This window comes from Podarcis tiliguerta (assembly GCF_965153285.1).
Source record: "Podarcis tiliguerta genome assembly, chromosome: 14".
NCBI lineage: Eukaryota > Metazoa > Chordata > Lepidosauria > Squamata > Lacertidae > Podarcis > Podarcis tiliguerta.
This window is the reverse complement of record NC_139547.1, coordinates 12,339,926-12,359,053: the sequence shown is the minus strand read 5'-3', so window position 1 is coordinate 12,359,053 and position 19,128 is coordinate 12,339,926. Positions and strand designations below refer to the sequence as shown.

The window sequence follows — 19,128 nt, the reverse complement described above, 5'->3', positions numbered from 1 at the left end:
GCTGTCTATGACAGGCTTTTGGCCCGTTCCGCTGCTTCTGAGCCAATTCTCACCGCCTACTGCAGCTTTTTTTATTTTTACTTCTCCAGAGGCTTTTGCTGCTCTTTGAAGAGGAGGGAGAGCATATGGCTTGAAGAGCCAATGTATTTCCTCCCCCTTTATCCTTCTGCAACGCTAGCATAGTACAAACTAGGGGTGGATGGATGGATCTGTGAATTTCAGTTATCTCTCAATTTCTCACTTTTCCAGTCTTTTAAGTTCAGTTTTGCACATTTCCAGATCAGTTTTTTTTTTTTTAGTTCTCATGGGAAAACGTTAATATGAATTTCTCATAGAATTGTAGAGTTGGAAGGGACCCCACAGCTCATCGAGTCAAACTCTCCACATTGAGGGGTTTATCTCCCCAAAGGCACATTTCCCCCTTTGGCACACATTTTTGCAAGCAGTTCCCCCTAATAAGAGTTACAGTTTTGTACGTTACATTCACTTGTCTGATCTGTTCCTGGCAACCTGCCATGGGGCTTGGATCTTGTGCCACCTGACAAAATCTGTTCTAATAATAATTGTAAATTACAGAACAATGTGGATATAGATATAGCTATAGTTATAGCTATAGATATAGATGATATAGATACAGATACAGATACAGATACAGATACAGATACAGATAGATTAGATAGATAGATAGATGATAGATAGATGATAGATAGATAGATAGATAGATAGATAGATAGATAGATAGATGATAGATAGATGATGATAGATAGATAGATAGATGATAGATAGATATAGATAGATGATAGATATAGATAGATAGATAGATAGATAGATAGATAGATAGATGATAGAGATAGATAGATTAGATAGATAGATAGATGATAGATAGATAGATGATAGATAGATAGATAGATAGATAGATGATAGATAGATATAGATAGATGATAGATATAGATAGATAGATAGATAGATGATAGATAGATTAGACAGATAGATAGATGATAGATAGATAGATAGATGATAGATAGATAGATGATAGATAGATAGATAGATAGATAGATGATAGATAGATGGATAGATAGATAGATAGATAGATAGATGATAGATAGATGATAGATAGATAGATAGATAGATAGATGATAGATAGATAGATGATAGATAGATAGATAGATAGATAGATAGATAGATAGATAGATATAGATACAGATAGATGATTTAGTAAATGGCACTTTGAACTGTGAAATGTTCGTTGCAAATTATTCAAAGATAACTTCCCCCCTTTCTTTCTCTCCTTTCTTCTCTCCCCCCTTTCCATCTCTCCCTATCCCTCCCCCCCCCCACTCACCCACCCTGCCCACTACCCTTAGGTCCCGAAAACTTCAGTTCAAAGAGCCTTGCGCTGCAAGCCCAGAAAAAGATCTTGAGTAAAATGGCCACCAAGACCATGGCTAACATGCTGATTGATGACACCAGCAGCGAAATCTTCGACGAGTTATACAAAGTGACCACGGAGCACATGAAGAACAAGAAGGAAGCCCACAAAATCATGAGGGACTTGATCAAAGTGGCCATCAAAATCGGGATCCTCTACCGAAACAATCAGTTCAATTCCGAAGAGCTGGAGATTGTCGAGAAGTTCCGCAAAAAGCTGAACCAAGCGGCCATGACGATTGTTAGCTTTTACGAGGTGGAGTACACTTTCGATAAAAATGTCCTCTCGGAACTCCTGAAGGAGTGCAAAGACCTTGTTCACGAACTCGTGGAACGGCACCTGACCGCCAGGTCTCATGCGCGAATCAATCACGTCTTCGACCATTTCGCAAATGTGGAGTTCCTCACTGCCCTCTATAGCCTTGATGGGGAATGCCGACCACACCTCAAAAAGATCTGTGATGGAATCAACAAACTGCTAGATGAGAAAATCCTTTGAAACTTTGCCCTTTTTAAAAAAACAAAACAAAACAGCAACTACACAAGTTTCACTTAAGAAATGTAACCAGAGAGTTGGGACCAACTGTTAGCTTCCTGTGCATAATCCCAAAAGAGAATGGCCTGGTTTGCACACTAAACCATGGTTTGTTAAACTACAGTTTCTTTAACCATGGCTTAGTGTTATGCATGAGCCCAGCAGCTTAACTATGGTTTATTAACTATGGTTAAAAGTTGCTTGTTAATCAAGGTCTGTAGTTGGTTTATAAACCATGGTTACTGTAAACCATAGCTTAGTGTTACATGTGGACCCAGCCCAACACCTCCTCCTTAATGCTGCTTATGGAGTCATCACCGCTCAAAAGGTACACAACTGTAACTACCGGTAAATAGCAGCTCTTCTGAGCTTGTATCTCTTTGATAGAGAGATGTAATAAACTAAGGCTTAAGTGACCATCTCCCAGATGTTTCCACTTTAATGATGGTTTTATTAATGACGGTTAGTGTTAACCACGGTTTAACATTTAACATTAACCATGGTTTAGTATTATGTGTGAACCAGGCCATTCCAGAGCATTTGTAATGGAAAGCAAAGCAAGCCACACTTCAGACCACAAATAAACTGAGCATTTTATGATGCAAGGCCATTTGTGATGGGTTGTAGTTGCAGTTTGATGTGCCAAAAATGAAACCTGAAGTTCCATGCCATCGAGCAAACATGCCCACGTTTATATTGTAGAAGAATGAAACCCATAAGGTGAAGTGGAAAGAATGGGCTCTGAATATCATTATTTTTAAAACTGAAAATCTCTTTATAGCACATGATCCAAACAGAGAATAATTCCATATGCCAGGAATTGGGGGCAAAGCACAACAAAATCAGGAGAATTGCTTCTCTTAAGGTGTCAGCATTTTATACCAAGAAAGGAATGAAAAAGTTGTGCCAATCTCTTAAAGACTCTTAAATGGGGTGCCGCAGAAAGATTGTGCAAATTCTGCATTGTCGAAGCTATTATTCATAAGGGTGTGCATTGGCGGGGGGGGGTGAAGAACATAGTGAACTGGGGTGATTTTGGGGCTCGTCCCTTCACTCCTGAATTTAAGTGTTGTCAGTAACCTCCCCACAGTTAAATCAGAGTCCCCACAAAGCCTGGTGTCTCTCTGTTGTTTCTGTACCATATAGAGCTCTGTGTTTTCCTATATATCTATGTTTCTCTAGGTCCTTGGGCTTTGCGAGGAATGAGGCTGTCCAAAATGTTGCCCGAAGAGCTCGTGATTGTTGCTTGTCAAAGCATAGAAATGGACACTCAGTTTCAAAAGCTTCATTTGAAAAAAACAAAACCCCTACAATCCTCTGCCTTAAACTGGCAACCGATATCGTTGAAGGCCTGCACCTACTAGGAATGGACGGATCCGTCTATTTCTGATAATAGCTGGCAAGCGTCCCTTATTTGGCGGGACAGTCCCTTATCCCAGCGCTGTGTCCCGCTGCTGTCCAGGATTGATGATGTCCCTTAAATTTCCCAGGTTTCAAAGGAAGCAGCTCCTCTCCCTCTCTCCCTGCCGGCCAGGGAGGAGGGAGGCTCCAACTGTGTTGCTTGGCTGCGTTGCTCACCCAATAAGGAGTCTAAGAATGACTGGGGGGTGGAGCTTGCATGCCTTGTGCTGATCAAATCGGCCGCGTTGCCTGGGGACTCGCCTTTTCTCAGCGCTTCCCAGCGGAGAGGTGACGGTGGTTTCCCTTGCTGCATCCCCTTTGCCGGGTTGCTGCGCTGTGGGAACCACCACTTGAGGCTTTGTTTGGCTGCTGGCTGGGCTTTCGGCCTTTGGCTCGGAGGGGCTCAGAAGTTGAACATACCTGTGCCCGGAAAATCCCTTATTTTGGCTGCTGATCCCTTATTTTTGGGGCTGCTGGTCCCTTATTTTCAAATCTGTAAGTTGACATCTATGTTTCTGATCCTTAGTCGGTTTGCACGGTTTGGCTGATCTGTTCCATCCCATTTCCATATTAATCTGCAAAAAGTATAAGCGCCCTGGTGGATCAGACCCAAGGCCCATTGGTCCAGCATCCTGTTCTCACAGCAGCCAACCAAACGCTTATGGGAAGAAAGCCCACTAGCAACAGCACCCTCCCCACTGGCCCCCCAGAAACTGCCATTCAGACCAGTGCCTCTCACCGTGGTGAGTGAACATGGCCGTTGTGGCCAGTAGCCAAATTCCTCCAAGAATTTGTCCAATCCTCTCTGCAAGCGGTCTGAACTGGTGACCTTCGCTACATCTTATGGAAACAAATTTCGTAATTTTAACTATGTAGTCTCTTTCATCAGTCTCAAATCTTCCAAAAATTGTTGGATGGCCCCAAGTTCTGTTATCTACTTTCTATATGCATAATCTTCTATACCATTATCTGGCCTTCCTTTTTACTCACCATCTTCTGCCCTGTATTTGTCGCATGCAGCAGTGTTTCTGCTCTGCTGCAATTTGCCACCCACCAAAAATGACATCATCCGCCTCACACGCTGCTTTGGCAAAATTGCATAAGTTACGTAATTACGTAAGTTATGTTGTCCTTACATTATTCCACCCCATTCGTTGCAGTGCAAAGCAGGGAAGGGCACAGTTATGCACGGTTCACAAACTGAAAGCGAAAACAGCAGCAAAGGTCAATGGCATTCGCTAGATTGTTTCCAATTTTGGATAGGGAGCAAAAAGCGAGATTTGGGAGAATTTCTGCTCCATTTTTGCTTTCATCAGAATTCTCTGACATCCCTACACAGATATAAGTTTCACTGGGTTCAGCTGGGCTTACTCCCAGGTAAGCGGGTGTACAATGGCTGCTTAAGAAACTGCAAAGGCGTATTGCCGCATAGCAGCAAATACATAACAATTGTTTTCTAAGATTAAACACAGGATCTATTCTGGCAACCAGAAGAGTAAAATCCACAATGACGTACCCTCCTGCTGGCTTTGATGAGATTGTCCATGAGTCACTTCTCTCTGGTAGCTTCATTGGGCAGTTTCCATTTTGCATCCGTGTCCATTCACTGGATAATGTAATTTGGGGAAGAAGATCAGCTCTTTGTCAAATCATAGCAATACAAAGAGGAATTGGCTTGTTTTGCACGTAACACTAAACCATGGTTTAACATTAGGGGAATGAGCAGGTGTGAGCCTCAGGCTCCCACTTCTGTACACCTGCAAAGAGATTTAAAACCTGTGGTTTCTGCTGTTCACTTATCATAGTTAACATTACATCTAAACAGGGCAAATTCTGGTTAGTTAAGAGTATGGTTATTTTTATTTTATTAATTTTCAATAGATTTTTATTAAACCAGGACAGAAATCCAAGGTAATCACACATCAAACTAATTTTTATTAATTTTCAATAGATTTTTATTAAACCAGGACAGAAATTATACATCCAAGGTAATCACACATCAAACTAATTTTTAAAAGGAGAGACAGGTTAAAATATCACTTTGAAACCTGTTGTTTCACAGGTGTGTCGAAATAAATTTGGCTCAGTGACCCGCTGCAAAACTGTCCTTAAAAACTAGAGAGTACCAGCTGGCCTGTTGTCTACATACCAAAGCATAATATGCAGGACCATAATTCATTTTAAGAAACCATAGTTTAAACTAAGCAGAGTTCTCCCTTTTTGAAGGCAACAGGAAACTGCGCTTAGCGAAAAATAGAAGTGGATGCTGCTTCATGTGGCTACGCTGGAGGAGGAAGAGGGGTGTGCAAGGCTTAGGCATGTTCGTGTTAACACAACTATGGTTTGGTATTGTGTGCAAAATGGGTCATTATCAGTTACTCAATCTGGCCAATCCTATACACTGTGATCAGCAACCTGCGGCCCTCCAAATGGTGATGGACTCCCGTTATCCTTTGGTCATGATGGCTGGGGCTGATAGAAATGGGCTCCACCAATAGCTAGAGAGCTGTAGACACCATTACTTCCAATAAGCCAATTTCCCCAGCAGTGATGCAGGGAGGCTGCTCCAGGGAGGAAGCACAAAAAGGAGAGATGTTTATATTTTGCACACATTTGAGCTTCAAATCTGGTTATTTTTTTAAGGAAACAGCCAAATGTCTTGTTATTTATATGTATAAAAGACTTGAGTAGCCTTTAAAAGGGAGGCAAAAATATTACGCGTGTCTCATGCTGGCATATGCTACATATATACATCGATTACTTTTATATTGGTGGGTTAACATGCAAAACAATCATTTCAGTAGTGTTTGAGTCAGACTCAAAAAGTGTGCCATGTGTTTATCAGAATTTATGCATTAAATGATTTGTGATTAAACTATATGTCCTTTGGATTTTTTTTAAATCTGCTGCAGTTATTTCCTCTAACCTTCTTTGAAGAGTTTCTTATTTTTTAAGTACAGTGGTACCTTGGTTCTTGGACTTAATCTGTTCTGGGAGCCCATTCGACTCCCAGAACTGTTAGAAAACCAAGGAGCAGCTTCCGATTGGCTGTAGGAGCTTCCTGCACTCAAGTAGAAGCCGTGTCGGATGTTCAGCTTCCAAAATATGTTCGCAAACCACAACACTTACTTCTGGGTTTGCGGCATTCGGGAGCCGATTTGTCTGACAACTAAGCCGTTCGAGAACCAAGGCATAGTAAAAATCAGAACTGTAGGCAAAATCTCCCTTTCTCTAAAAGCTCGTTTCTATCCAAAGAACCATCTTCTCCAACATGAGCTGCCAAAAACTTAACCACTGCACACATAGACCTTGCTGTAAATCCTTCTAGCGGTTCAAGTGGCCATGACTACAAACAGGGCCTTTTCAACTGTGACTCCCCATCTGTGCAATATCTCTTCCAGGGAGGGTCAGCTGGTGCCAACCACGATGTTGTCTTATGACCTGGTGAATTCCTTTTTCTTTTTTGCCTGACCTTCCAGCATGCTTTTATTATTTTACCCATTCCTATGGGACGAGGGTGGCGCCATGGGTTAAACCACAGAGCATGGGGCTTGCCGATCAGAAGGTCGGATGTTTGAATCCCCGCGACGGGGTGAGCTCCCGTTGCTCGGTCCCAGCTCCTGCCCACCTAGCAGTTCGAAAGCACGTCAAAGTGCAAGTAGATAAATAGGTACCGCTCCGGTGGGAAGGTAAACGGCGTTTCCATGTTCTGCTCTGGTTTGCCAGAAGCGGCTTAGTCATGCTGGCCACATGACCCGGAAGCTGTACGCCAGCTCCCTTGGCCAGTAAAGCGAGATGAGCGCCGCAACCCGAGAGTCAGTCACAACTGGACCAAATGGTCAGGGGTCCCTTTAACTTTACCTTACGGGGCTTATTGCTATGCTACATTGCACTGCCTTAAGGCAGCTGCCTTCTAATGAGTCAGACCACTGATCTATATTGTCTGCACCAACCAGCAGGGGATCTCCAAGGTTTTAGACTGAAGCCTTTTCACTTTTTGATCCCTCCCTACCTGGAAATACCATGGAGTGAGCCTGGGGCTACCTGTATGCAACTGTGCATTGGCTCAAAGCCTGAGACATCCCTGATTCTTAAGTAAGAGGTAGTGCAAGTATTAAAGGAGCCCTCCACTGGCACATTGCTTATGGCAATTATCCCCTGGTCTCAATCACCCTCTTTTGGGGAAGGTATTTAAGAGGATCGTGGCCACCCAACTGCTGCTTTCTATGAAGAATACTGGTTAACCAAAACAAAAATCAACCACTTTTGGAGGGAACCTAAAAATAAAGAGATCACACCACAGGTAAAAGTAAGCAAATCCATTTATTTTCAACCAAGTTTGATTGTTCTCTTAAGTTCTGCATACTGACAGATAAATAGTAAAAGAGTTTAAGATTTCAAACAAAACGTTTAAAAAAATGAACTCCGCACATGTACATGTGTGAAAGCCATAGCTATTATTTAACATCATGCCAACACCACCTGATGGACATGGTAGAAAACTGCATAGGAAAGAAATGGCAGCTTTGCTAGCTCTTGTAACATCCTTGGTTTTGCTCAGTTCTAGCCTTTAAATCTGATGCATGCTGTTAACAGTCACAAGGAAGGAAAGTTCCCAGAGTTATTTATTCATTTCTCCAAAATATAGGCTTCCATTTACATCCATGAGGCATAAAGTAAACATGAGTACACATTAATATCTGAATATTGTTTTTAAGAGTTATATTTTAGTGCACTTTAGTGAATCCCTCCATTGGAAGAAAGGAGAGAAATACCTGTCTCTCAGCTTTTGCTAACTGGTCACTCTGTGCTTCTGCATCCTGTATCCTCATGTCCTCCAGAAAGTACATATTGCAGCTTTGCTTCATGCAAGGGATAGGCAACCTGTGGACATCCAGATGTTGCTGGACTAACTCACATCATCCCTGACCATTGGGCCCCGCTGGGTGGGGTTGACGGGAGTTAGAGTCCAATAAAATCTGAAGGTGTTGGAGGCTGGTGACCATCTGGATTGGGTGGAGCTAGAACCAATGACAGGCAAAGCCGCCCTAGATATAAGAACGTGGACCGATGGGGTGGAGGGGGAACCTGAGGCTGGTGGGGCAGTGCCCCACTCACCCTAGTGGACCAGCCATCAATGTGAAGAGGGCCTCCAAGTGCCCACCCCTGCTGTACGCCATAGAAGGGAATGGAGAGGGGCTGTAGTTGGACACTGCTGAGACAGCGGACGAAATCGGCCCTTCCCTTCTCTGCTTTCCCCAGTCACTGGATGGGATCTCATGGGCTGTGTGATGCTGTACTTGCTTAACAATACCTACGGGCCACCTTTCAACGGAAAACTCACAAGGCACATTACAAGTGAAAAGAATCCATACCAAATAGAAAAACAGCGCAACAGAACTTACGTTAACACATGTTTAAGACAACCTAAGGACAGCGAGAGTCTCTAATAAGTCTCAAATGACAGATGTGGGGAGTTCATGTGTCTACAAAAGGGGGCCATGTAAGAACACTACAGGAGAGCATTCCATAGTCTGGAGGAGGCTGCAGAAAACCTCTCTTCTCCTCTCCCCAGCTGTCTCCTGCCACCCACAGAGCAACAGTCTTCTCCTACTGTTTTACATTTCATACAATACAGAGCTCATTTACAAAGTCTCCAAAACACAGCGCAACTGGCTCTCCCCTTTGCATTTCCTCTGAAGTGACAAAAGTTACACTATTCACGCGCATTCAGCATTTTCCCCAAACATGTCCCTCGCATGGTACACTTTCCTGCATTACAAAGAACGTCAATTCTCTCAAGGTTCTGGAAGGAATGAGTCTAATCATTCTAAGAGAGAGCTTTTAACTAGTCAAAGGTTGACTTTTATCACGGATGTTTGGGGGTTATTTGTTGACTTCTCCTATCGTATTTTTAATCTAACCTTAACTTTTGTAAATCACACATTTTAAAAGCATACATTGAAGGGCAGTATAAAAATCGAATTATTTAACTAAAGCTGTTGTGCGCCAAGGCTTGTGGCGGCCAACTGCTCACCACTGTTATATTGATGACAGCAGCACAGCACACTATTATAGAATCTACCTTTCTCCAGATGTAGAGAAGTACAATGTCTGGTAGGCCAGTAGAGTGTCAACCCTTGCTCTCATTGTCATGTTCACAGTGATGGGTACCATTTTGTGGGTTTCTTACTCGTTATACCAGCCAAACAAGAACTGTGACCTTAACTTAGCGCTAGTGGATACAAGCCATTATCTATTAATTATTGACTGATTTTTAAACAAGCTGAGAGCAACTCTAAGCAGCATTTTAAGATGGGAGATAGAATATTTAAATGTGTATAATAAAAACAGCAGTCTTTTCAACCTAATCAATAATTATCGTATCAGAAAGCAGATGGGGTACACCCATGAGTTCAATGCAAATCACACACCAGTGTTTCGTTGGGTTGAAGAGGCATTACATTGGCACTGCAGACAAGTGAAAATGTTGAATGTTAATGTTTTCCTTAACTACATATCTGAAAATACACATGGATTTGAAATTCTTCCCTAACATTTTCCTGTATCCATTTCCTTCTACTGGAATCATTCCAAAGGATTTCTATGAAGTAAGACATTAAAAGAGAGTGTCAAAGCACTCGTGCTTATGGAATCTCAGCCTGGGAATTTAGCCTTTGGAAAATCCAAAATTGTAATTTTACAACTCATAAAGTCCAAATCATGCCTGCTTGTCACCCATTATAAAAATAGTGGTGATCTAAATCAGGCAAGCTTTGTTTTGAAGAGAAAAATCACTTTTTCACTTTACAGATTACTGACTGTATGGGGAATATCACTGATTATTTAAAACTGATTATTTTAAAATGAAGAGCAACACTTTGACACTACCAGGACTGTGGTTACTCTTTCCTTAATAAGTCTATCAAAATTTTGGTTTCCTGGTTGAATTTTCTGATGAAAATTACTCTCCTTCAAAAATGTTATAAAACCACCGAGAGAATCAAACATATTGAAATGCTGTTTCAACTGTGTTAATTCTCACACTTGTGCTATAAGAGCTAGAAACCTGGGCTACAAATCAAAAAAGCTTCATAACTAATATCACCTTTTTTTTTTAAGAGGAGGTACCCTGTGCTGCAGCTTTGAAAGGTCCCATTTCTCTCATTCACTGAACAGCAAAAAGTATCACAACAAATGAATGGGAAAATGTCAGCCACTTGCAATGTTTTTGTTCTGCTGCAACAGCAACTAGCATTTAAAATACAGCAGAGATAAGTAGTCGGGAGATGCTACGTTATGTCTAAACTTTCCTGCAAACAAAGCCATTTTATTGCTGTATACATGCACCAGATTCTCTCTGGTTACCCAAGGGAAAAAATGGGTCCAATGCTAGTCCTACTCTAGACTTTGGAGCCACCAGAAACAGCAAGCCGATATCCATCTTTACTCTAGTGGTATCTTTGAATTCAACAGACAACAGTTGCCGTTCATGCCTATGGATAAAAATGAAGTGCTATTCAAACATAATCCTTCAGTGGTGCAAAACCTCCATAACGAATCTGCCCCTGACCATTTTTCCTGTTCTGGTTTCGATTTTGTCTTTTTGCTGCTGTTCTAATCTAGCTTTAATAATTGGCTCTGATGGCACGGTATTATGTTTTATATGTGCTGCTTTGACAATGCGTCACAGAATTGAAAAGCAGGATATTGATTTCATAGAATAAATAAATACATAAAGTGTGCCCAATGAAATCAAGGAACTTAAGTTAGTCACACCCATTAACTTCAATGAGCTGAGTAGGATTATCAATGGGTACAATCCACCATCTTTTGTAAAAGCTGCTGCAAATATACAAAAGATGGCTATGGGTGGTTTTGCACTTTCGTCTGCCCATTAAGGGCAACCTCTGTGGGAACTATGACACACACACACCTGGTTTAAATAGCAGAACAACCATTATACGCCACAAAATGAATCTGGAGGATATTCAAAGCAGAATTAGCTTGTTACATAGTACAAAGAGCTGCTCTTTAAGGAACACAAGCTCAGTGTCTTTGGCCATGTGGAATATGTCGTGTAGCTCTTTTGAGTCCAGCTTGTATTATAATGCAAAAGCGTTAGATCTATGTGCCATGTGATCACCATGGGCAATAGTCAGTACAATTAAGGGATGCTACTGATGCAGTATGAGGAAGGACAGGTCAAAACTTCTGATGGATTCATGCATGAGCCTTTCGAGGTGGTCTCTGGAGCCTAGTGTTTTTAAACACTGAAAACTGAGATTCTTGGTACACAGATGGCGCTAATTGCAGTCCTGTGCTAAACTACAGAGTCCTGCTCACAGCCTGAAGCTGCATTCTTAAGAAACCAGTATCCTATCCTCAGGATAAGACCCAGTCCTCCTATTAAAGGCAGGTATCCATCATTGCAAAACAGCAGCCCCAGTGCTGTTGCGAGGTGCAATGATATGACTTGTGCTTCCAAAGCTTGGCATTTATGTGCTGGCTATTGCCGAGTCATAGGATGACTCAGCCTACAACCATGGGACAATCGTGGAGATTTATCTTATAGCAGAGTGCCTGCTTTCGCAATACTGGTGCGAAACTGGTATAAAAGATGCCCCCAAAAAACCCATCATGAACCACAGGAACAGTAGGCAAGGCTTAAGAAGTTCCTTTACACCATAAGCCACGTTAATGAAAGAATTCAAGTAGTAGCTGATCTTATGAATAAGCTGCTGTGACCTGTACAAGTACATAACAGAAAATAAATACCTTGCATAACACCTTGCATAAAAGTACCTATACTTTTACTTAGTCCCTTGTCAGTGACTGACTGACCCTGAGCATTTCGGGGGGGAGGCAGGCTCCTAGCAGAATCGCCTGTCATCCATCCAGGGTGCACACTTATGCAACTTCACTCCTGACAAGGAGGGTGAGAGTTGCCTTTCTTTTGGTAACCCCCTGGCACAATCACACACGTCCTTCTTTCCATTAGGTTAGAAGAGGAGGGTTTTGCTCCTTTTCTCCACGATGCTCAGGATTCTTCCATCACCTTTTGACACTGATAAAGTAAACAGTCTGGAAGAGCCGGACAATGGGATCTGAACCACAGCGACAGCATCCCAGCATGGACACGGCAATGTAGTAAACAGGGGACGGATGGAAGCAGTCGGCATGATGCTATTCCCTCACTACCTAAAGGGAGGGAAAAAATGGGTTTCCCCCCCCTATTAATGTCATCGTAATTTCATCCACAATACATTCCTACAGTTCTGTACAAAGCAGGTTATCAATTAAAAAAAAATCAGTCTGGGTTTGGCACAAGACAATGTGATCAATTAAGAACCACAATTTTTTTGGCACGCAGTTGGTGTGATCAAGTCCACTTTCCAAGAACCAAGTATCCTGCAGATTATCAAAATACATTGTGCGAAGATAATGGGGTTATCACCTTGCAAATGTGAACTGGCTTCTGATGAAGAAGGGCTGACCCTGGTTATAACTGGCCTGTTTCACTGCCTTGCTACAAATCTAAAGAAATACCAAGCTACTTACCTATGATATCAACTATATGTAGGTTCAGCTTTTGCTGCAAAATGCTTAGGACGGCTGACAAAGATCCCTGAGATGATGTCATCTTTAGGTTTTGTTTGACATCATTCGAAGTGGAGAGCCACAGTTTTCCAAATTCATCAGTGCTCATTTTCATTGGCCTGAAAATGCAATATGAAATAGAAGCAGGTTTTGCAATATGTACTTATAAGAGAAAGCTGTTCCCAAGAAGACAATGAAAACAAAAGTTTCTGCCCCACCGTGAAGTACTTTCACATTATCCTGCAGCCTGAAATTGTCAACCTAAACAAGATTCCATTAAAATTGTCAGCTGGGCTGTTCCTTAAATGTACTGGACTGGCAACCTCTAGCACAGGTATGGGATCTAGTCTACAAGTTGTCTTTTTACACTCCGAGGACATGCCTATGGAGATCAGACGGACCAGAGAAAAAGACATGGTTTCCCTTCCACTTTTAGAGTGGGGAAGACCCTTAAATGTTTTTTTCCCCATGCCCTCTCCTCTCTGCACTCATATGTTTCGAATTACCTAGGAAGCACAACTTTTCGATAATGAAGAGTCTGAGAAACAGAAGAGCCTGTGTGTGTGCGCGCGTGCGTGTGCATAAGCATGAGATATGACAAAATATGATTACAAACAAGATAAAGCATAGCAAGCGAATTCAAATCAATATTTGCTTTAAAACACTTCGTTTGTTCCCAGCTATTTCGTGTAGGTACCTGATAAAATCCAACACTTCTAAAGTTACAGAAAATCTGAGGAGTGCATCAGACTCTAGGAAGTAACTGATGGACCCAGAGAGCATCTCTGAAGAGCACAGCCCCTCCATCTCGACACACGTCTGGAAGCTTTCTATGCTCTGAGCTTCTACTGCAGCGAAGTGGCAACCAAGGCTTTCTGAAATCTACAATAAAACAGGAGGGAGGGGAGAGCCAAGAGGTTTACAAGTATTTTAATATCACCACTGCCAAGATATATTTTAAAGGAAAAGCAGTGAAAAACTTAATAGAATCACAGAACTATAGAGTCAGAAGGGACCCAAAGGGTTATGTGATCCAACCTGTAGCTATTGCTCATGTTACCTTAAAATGTTCTGCGTGCTCAAATTCCAGATTCACAGCTTTAAGTACGCAAGTGCTTTTGTTGGCAAGAAATAAGAAGAGTAGGACAGAGTCATCTTTCCAGATTTTACAAGAGGACAAAACCAGTGTTTCGTTGCCGCAAAGCTCTACGATTTCCGAATGAGGGTGTTTGGCTGCTTCTTCTGGTAAGTAAGGCATCAAAGAGAGTTGCTGGGCGGCCGTAGCCTGAGCACTTGGAGAAGGCTGGAAAACTTCCATATTGCCATCCGCAAACAGAGAGGACAACGAAAGTCTGTGACCCAAAAGCTTCTCATTCAGTTCAGCTTCCGGCAGAGAATGAGACCTATCAAGTACCACCTTTGATTCAGAAGTTCCAGCGGAACTCAGTGAAGATTTCCTTAATCTTAGGTGTCCATTGTTTTGGAAGAGGTTCTTGTTCCTAGATATCCCATCAGGCAAAGGGCAGAGGGAAGGGCCAGCAGCACTTTCGATACTGGATGATTCCTCACTATTTTTGGTTTTGCTTGTTTTTGATTTCCTTCGGAGCTTCTGAGCGGTGGAGTCTCGCTTGCCCATCTTAGTTTTAAAGGGACACAGAAAATATATGTTAATTCAGGGAAGGGAGGGGAACACACAAATTTGGGTACAGCCTACTGTTTAAGGTAGTACATTGCAACTTTTATCAGACTCCAGAGCCACCTTTAATGCCCAGGGTGAGTAAGTTGCGTCTTAGGGCTTCAGATTATGAGGGACTTCTAAATGCACGCACTCGCCCCCCCCTCCCCAATTTCAAGTTTTACATAATTGGTTAAAAAAAATAAGTGGGACAGGCTAAAACAGACTGAATTAAACATTTTCACATATGCTAAGTAGGAAATCATAAAGTATTGCCATGGGAAGGTATTTCATATGCAAACTGTGTTATTGCAAAATATGCTTTAGACAGACTGTAAGTTGCTGCCTCGCCTATGGACCTGTATGAATGGAAATATAAAACTTTACTATTTCTAGTGTCATTGTCCTTTCTGTTAGAATACACACCAGAGGTGGTGAAGAGGTGCTGCTACAGGGCCTCTTAAACCTAGCATAGCTCAGGGTCTCAGCATGTCTTAATTTGACCATGCATGTTTTTTCTTCTTCACCTTCTTCTGTGTGTTCTCTCTCCTTCCACTCTGTTATTCCCCTCTCAGTCCCCTTCTCTTTGGAACATTTTTTTTTAAAAAAATGGTAGTGGTATGACCACCCACATTTTGATAGGGGCCCAAGCCAGTTATGCGATCCCAGCCTATTGAAAGACCAGTGTCTTACAGAAATAAGAAAATACAGTCGTTCCTTCGTATCCTTTCGACTTCCAAAACGTTTGGGAACCAAAGTGTGGCTTCTGATTGGCTGCAGGATGCTCCTGCAGCCAATCGGAAGCCCCGTTGGATGTTCGGTTTCCAAAAAGAGTCACAAACCGGAACACTCACTTCTGGGTTTGCAGTGTTCGGGAAACACAACGTTTGAGAACTAAGCTGTTCAAAAATCAAGGTACGACTGTACAGGTGTTGCTTTCATAGTTTTGGAAGGATTTTCTGAGGACTCATGTCAGGGGAGGTCAAGCCAACTTACTCAGCAAAGGGGATGTTAACTCACATGCCATTTAGGGTCACTGGTTGTGCTGAAGGCAACATGGCAACAAGGCAATGCAATCTTACCCCTTTGGGATGCTAATCCTGCCTGTTAATATCCATGCTGTGGCTGTTAAACCGGTGGAGGATATAAAAGGCCACAGGGAAAAGGGAAACAGTAAGGTATGTACTTGGCTAATGATTCCCTTCCATGGAAAAAAGGGGGTTTCCAAACTGTAGAAGGCCAAGAGTTGCAAATCTTGGGACTTGCATGAACACACTTAGTGGGAGGGACTTTCAGGCATTCAGCCAGAATCCAGGCAGAGTCTTTGAGGTATGCCCAAGGGGTTCCACGACCCCAACAGACTGCCTGGCCTTTTTCCTATTGAACAGCTGGATCCTGCAGCGGATTGTTACTTTCGCAACTCCCGTCAACCTCAAAATACTTTTGCAATGCAGGCCGGGGGACAGATTTCAAGAAGAAGGAGAACACACTATTGAACACGCCAAAGGAAAATAATGGATCTTCCAAACTTGGACCCTGTTCACATGTCACAAAATGTGTAGTAAGCAGGGTGAGAGCTCAGAACACATGCCTGGAAGTTTGGGGACATGTCCTTTAAAGGGTGGCCCAGCCACTCCTATGAAACTGCAATTAGCTGCCATACCAGACTGATGCTGCTTTGAGACCCTAAGCCAACAAAGAGTGTTGACGCCAGTTGACGCTTCTCTTCCTCTCCCTCCAAGGGACCGGTCATTTCTTGCTCAGGTTGGAATGGAAAGTTGCCAACAATATGCTCTGCAAACGCATTGCCTTCCAGAACAGACTTGGCGTTGTCTTCTTTTTCTGCTTGGCTTTCCTTCTTGGGGAGGTAGCCTTCTTTCCCCCATAGTTTCTTCACTCCATCTAGCTTCAGACTGTTGGCCCTAAAGAATTTGCAATCAGGAAAAGTCAACACAGTGATCAGAAGGAGTCTCTCAAAGCGCTTCCGAAGAGTCAGTCTATTCTTGAAAAGTCTTTCAGAAACCCAATTTTCCGATGCTGAACAAGCTGAAGATGTAACCTAATCCAGGCTTTGCCAACCTGGTGCCCTCCAGGGTTTTTTGGGACTACAACTCCCATCATCCAGTGCTGGTTGGGGATGATGGGAGCTGTAGTCCAAAACATTTTGTAGGTACCAGGTTGGCAAAGCCTGACCTAATAGGTTGCCCCTTGTGATATCTGTGGGTTAATCCTGCTCAGAGTAGAGCCATCAAAATTAATAGGCATGACTAACTTAGGTATATTAATTTCGGTTGTCCTACTCTGAGTAGATGCGGGACACAGGTGGCGCTATGAGTTAAACCACAGAGCCTAGGGCTTGCTGATCAGAAGGTTGGCAGTACGAATCCCCGCGACGGGGCGAGCTCCCGTTGCTCGGTCCCTGCTCCTGCCCACCTAGCAGTTCAAAAGCATGTCAAAGTGCAAGTAGATAAATAGGTACCGCTCTGGTGGGAAGGTAAACGGCGTTTCCATGCGCTGCTCTGGTTCACCAGAAGTGGCTTAGTCATGCTGGCCACATGACCTGGAAGCTGTATGCCGGCTCCCTCAGCCGATAAAGCAAGATGAGCGGCGCAACCCCAGAGTCGGTCACGACTGGACCTAATGGTCAGGGGTCCCTTTACCTTTACCTTTTACTCTGAGTAGAACTCAGCTGGGTTCAACCCTGTATTTTTTCCACTGGGGTGAACAAGAATAATGGCATGAGGAGAAGAGTCAGCTCCCAGCTCTATTAGCATGGAAGATGCAAAATGACTGAGTCCAACACAGCTACTTTTAAATAAAAAGTGTTGGGGGACCAAATCATAGACTTCCCATGAAGTTTGGATCTTACAGAACTAAAATTCTAAATGCAGTTTATAGTTCAGGTGTTAAACCCCGGGACTTTATGCATTTCATTTCAAAATTAAATAAAATGCAGATGTGATGTGAATTAATACAATCCGGCTAATGCAGTATTGGGGGGGGGGGGAGATGGAGGCCAACCTAGCAATGGATTATTGTTGGTGAAATGGCATTTTTGCTTACTAGGCCAGAAAGGCAATTGCTTTTTTCCGCAGAGCCAGCATTTCCCTATACAAATAGCAAGATAAGAACAGACAGGGAACTCAACTACATATTAAGTCGTTGCTGAAGCGATAAAAGATACTCACTCCTTCTGTCCAGTCTCAGCACTATTAACAGAGATGTCAGAGCCCAGAGAAAGTCCAGTTGGAGATTGTCTGCCAGTAAAACCAGACGCTGAGAAGCTCTGAGAAAGTGATAGCCCATAAGGTTCAAAATTCAGAGCTGAAAAGATGGAAAATTACTCATCAAAACAGAAGACCAGATTTAAAAATATTAGAGAACAGCCTGCCTCTCCTGTAATCTGGGTCACTGATGATGATGTTCTGACAAGAATATTCCACATTCAGCATCTTAATATTAAATACCAGTAATTATTGAAACCCTTGTGCTTTTCAGAAATACAGCACATTTTGAATTCAAGACGGAATCTATTCTGAAAAGAGGCCTACAAAAGCGACAGTTCTAAAATACCAGTTTTAACAAAAAGCATCCTTATTAAATAGATGTGCATATCAAATATTGCAATAGACTATACAATATAATCAAGCTATTCTTCACATTTTAAACCACTCGACTAAACATTAAAGAGCAACAAGCATTTAATGGGGAAGGGCAAACTCCAATAGCGGCTCATCATGAAGCAATTCATATATCAATTCATGAAGTGGAGAGTGGCTTGGCCACTGTGAGAACAGGACTAGATAGACCACTGGCATGATCCAGCATCTGTTCTTATGAGTGTCTGCATTTTGCAATATTTGTGGTCTGATAAAAGCATGTTTCATTGCAGGATCATAGGTTGGCTACTATGGAAATCTCACTGCCAACACCATAGGGCCCTGAAAAACTTGAGACCAGCTTACTTGAAAAACCACCCATCTCTGTCTAGATCTGTAATTTTAACATATTTGACAGACCCCATCCCAATCCTAAAATGTTGGCCATGCATGCTGATAATTGCAAGAGGGGGGGAAGTGTATATTTTCCGCTCCATAAGACACACCTGACCATAAGACACACCTAGTTTTTAGAGGAGGAACATTGAAAAAAATTATTCTGAACGAAACAGTAGATGTATGATTTTTGTGGTTAATTCTGTGGCCACAGAAATGTGATTGGACGGTGAGTTTGGGGTAGCCCAATGCAAAAATCCTGAGAATCCATGTGGATCCGTGCTTTGTAACAATGTTTTTGCGCCATTGCGGCCCCACGAAACAGTGGATGTGTGATTTTTTTGGTGCAGGCTGTAGCCATGGACAAGCTATGGGTTCTGATGGTGAATTTGGGGTGACCCAATGCAAAAATCCTGAGGATCCATAGGGATCCGTGCTTTGTAACCATGTTTTTGCGCCATTGCGGCCCTACAAAACAGTGGGTGTGTGGGTTA

The 19,128-nt window shown here is 42.6% G+C and overlaps 2 protein-coding genes across 5 annotated transcripts in view; one reads left to right on the top strand and one right to left on the bottom strand.

The window, feature by feature from the left end:
- Positions 1-6,239, top strand: part of TNFAIP8L3 (TNF alpha induced protein 8 like 3) — a 64,255-nt gene extending 58,016 nt beyond the window's left edge. For all 3 annotated transcript variants that reach the window (XM_083412335.1, XM_083412336.1, XM_083412337.1), the window contains one exon: positions 1,365-6,239. In XM_083412335.1, coding sequence (XP_083268461.1) covers positions 1,365-1,927 — 563 coding nt within the window. In that variant the 3' untranslated portion in view covers positions 1,928-6,239. The remainder of the gene's footprint in view (positions 1-1,364) is intronic.
- A 1,429-nt stretch (positions 6,240-7,668) lies between these two features.
- Positions 7,669-19,128, bottom strand: part of AP4E1 (adaptor related protein complex 4 subunit epsilon 1) — a 29,589-nt gene continuing 18,129 nt past the window's right edge. For both annotated transcript variants that reach the window (XM_083411858.1, XM_083411859.1), the window contains exons 16-21: positions 17,828-17,963; positions 16,303-16,561; positions 14,025-14,600; positions 13,662-13,846; positions 12,926-13,083; positions 7,669-12,565 (exon numbers count right to left, since the gene is read on the bottom strand). In XM_083411858.1, coding sequence (XP_083267984.1) covers positions 12,405-12,565; positions 12,926-13,083; positions 13,662-13,846; positions 14,025-14,600; positions 16,303-16,561; positions 17,828-17,963 — 1,475 coding nt within the window. In that variant the 3' untranslated portion in view covers positions 7,669-12,404. The remainder of the gene's footprint in view (positions 12,566-12,925; positions 13,084-13,661; positions 13,847-14,024; positions 14,601-16,302; positions 16,562-17,827; positions 17,964-19,128) is intronic.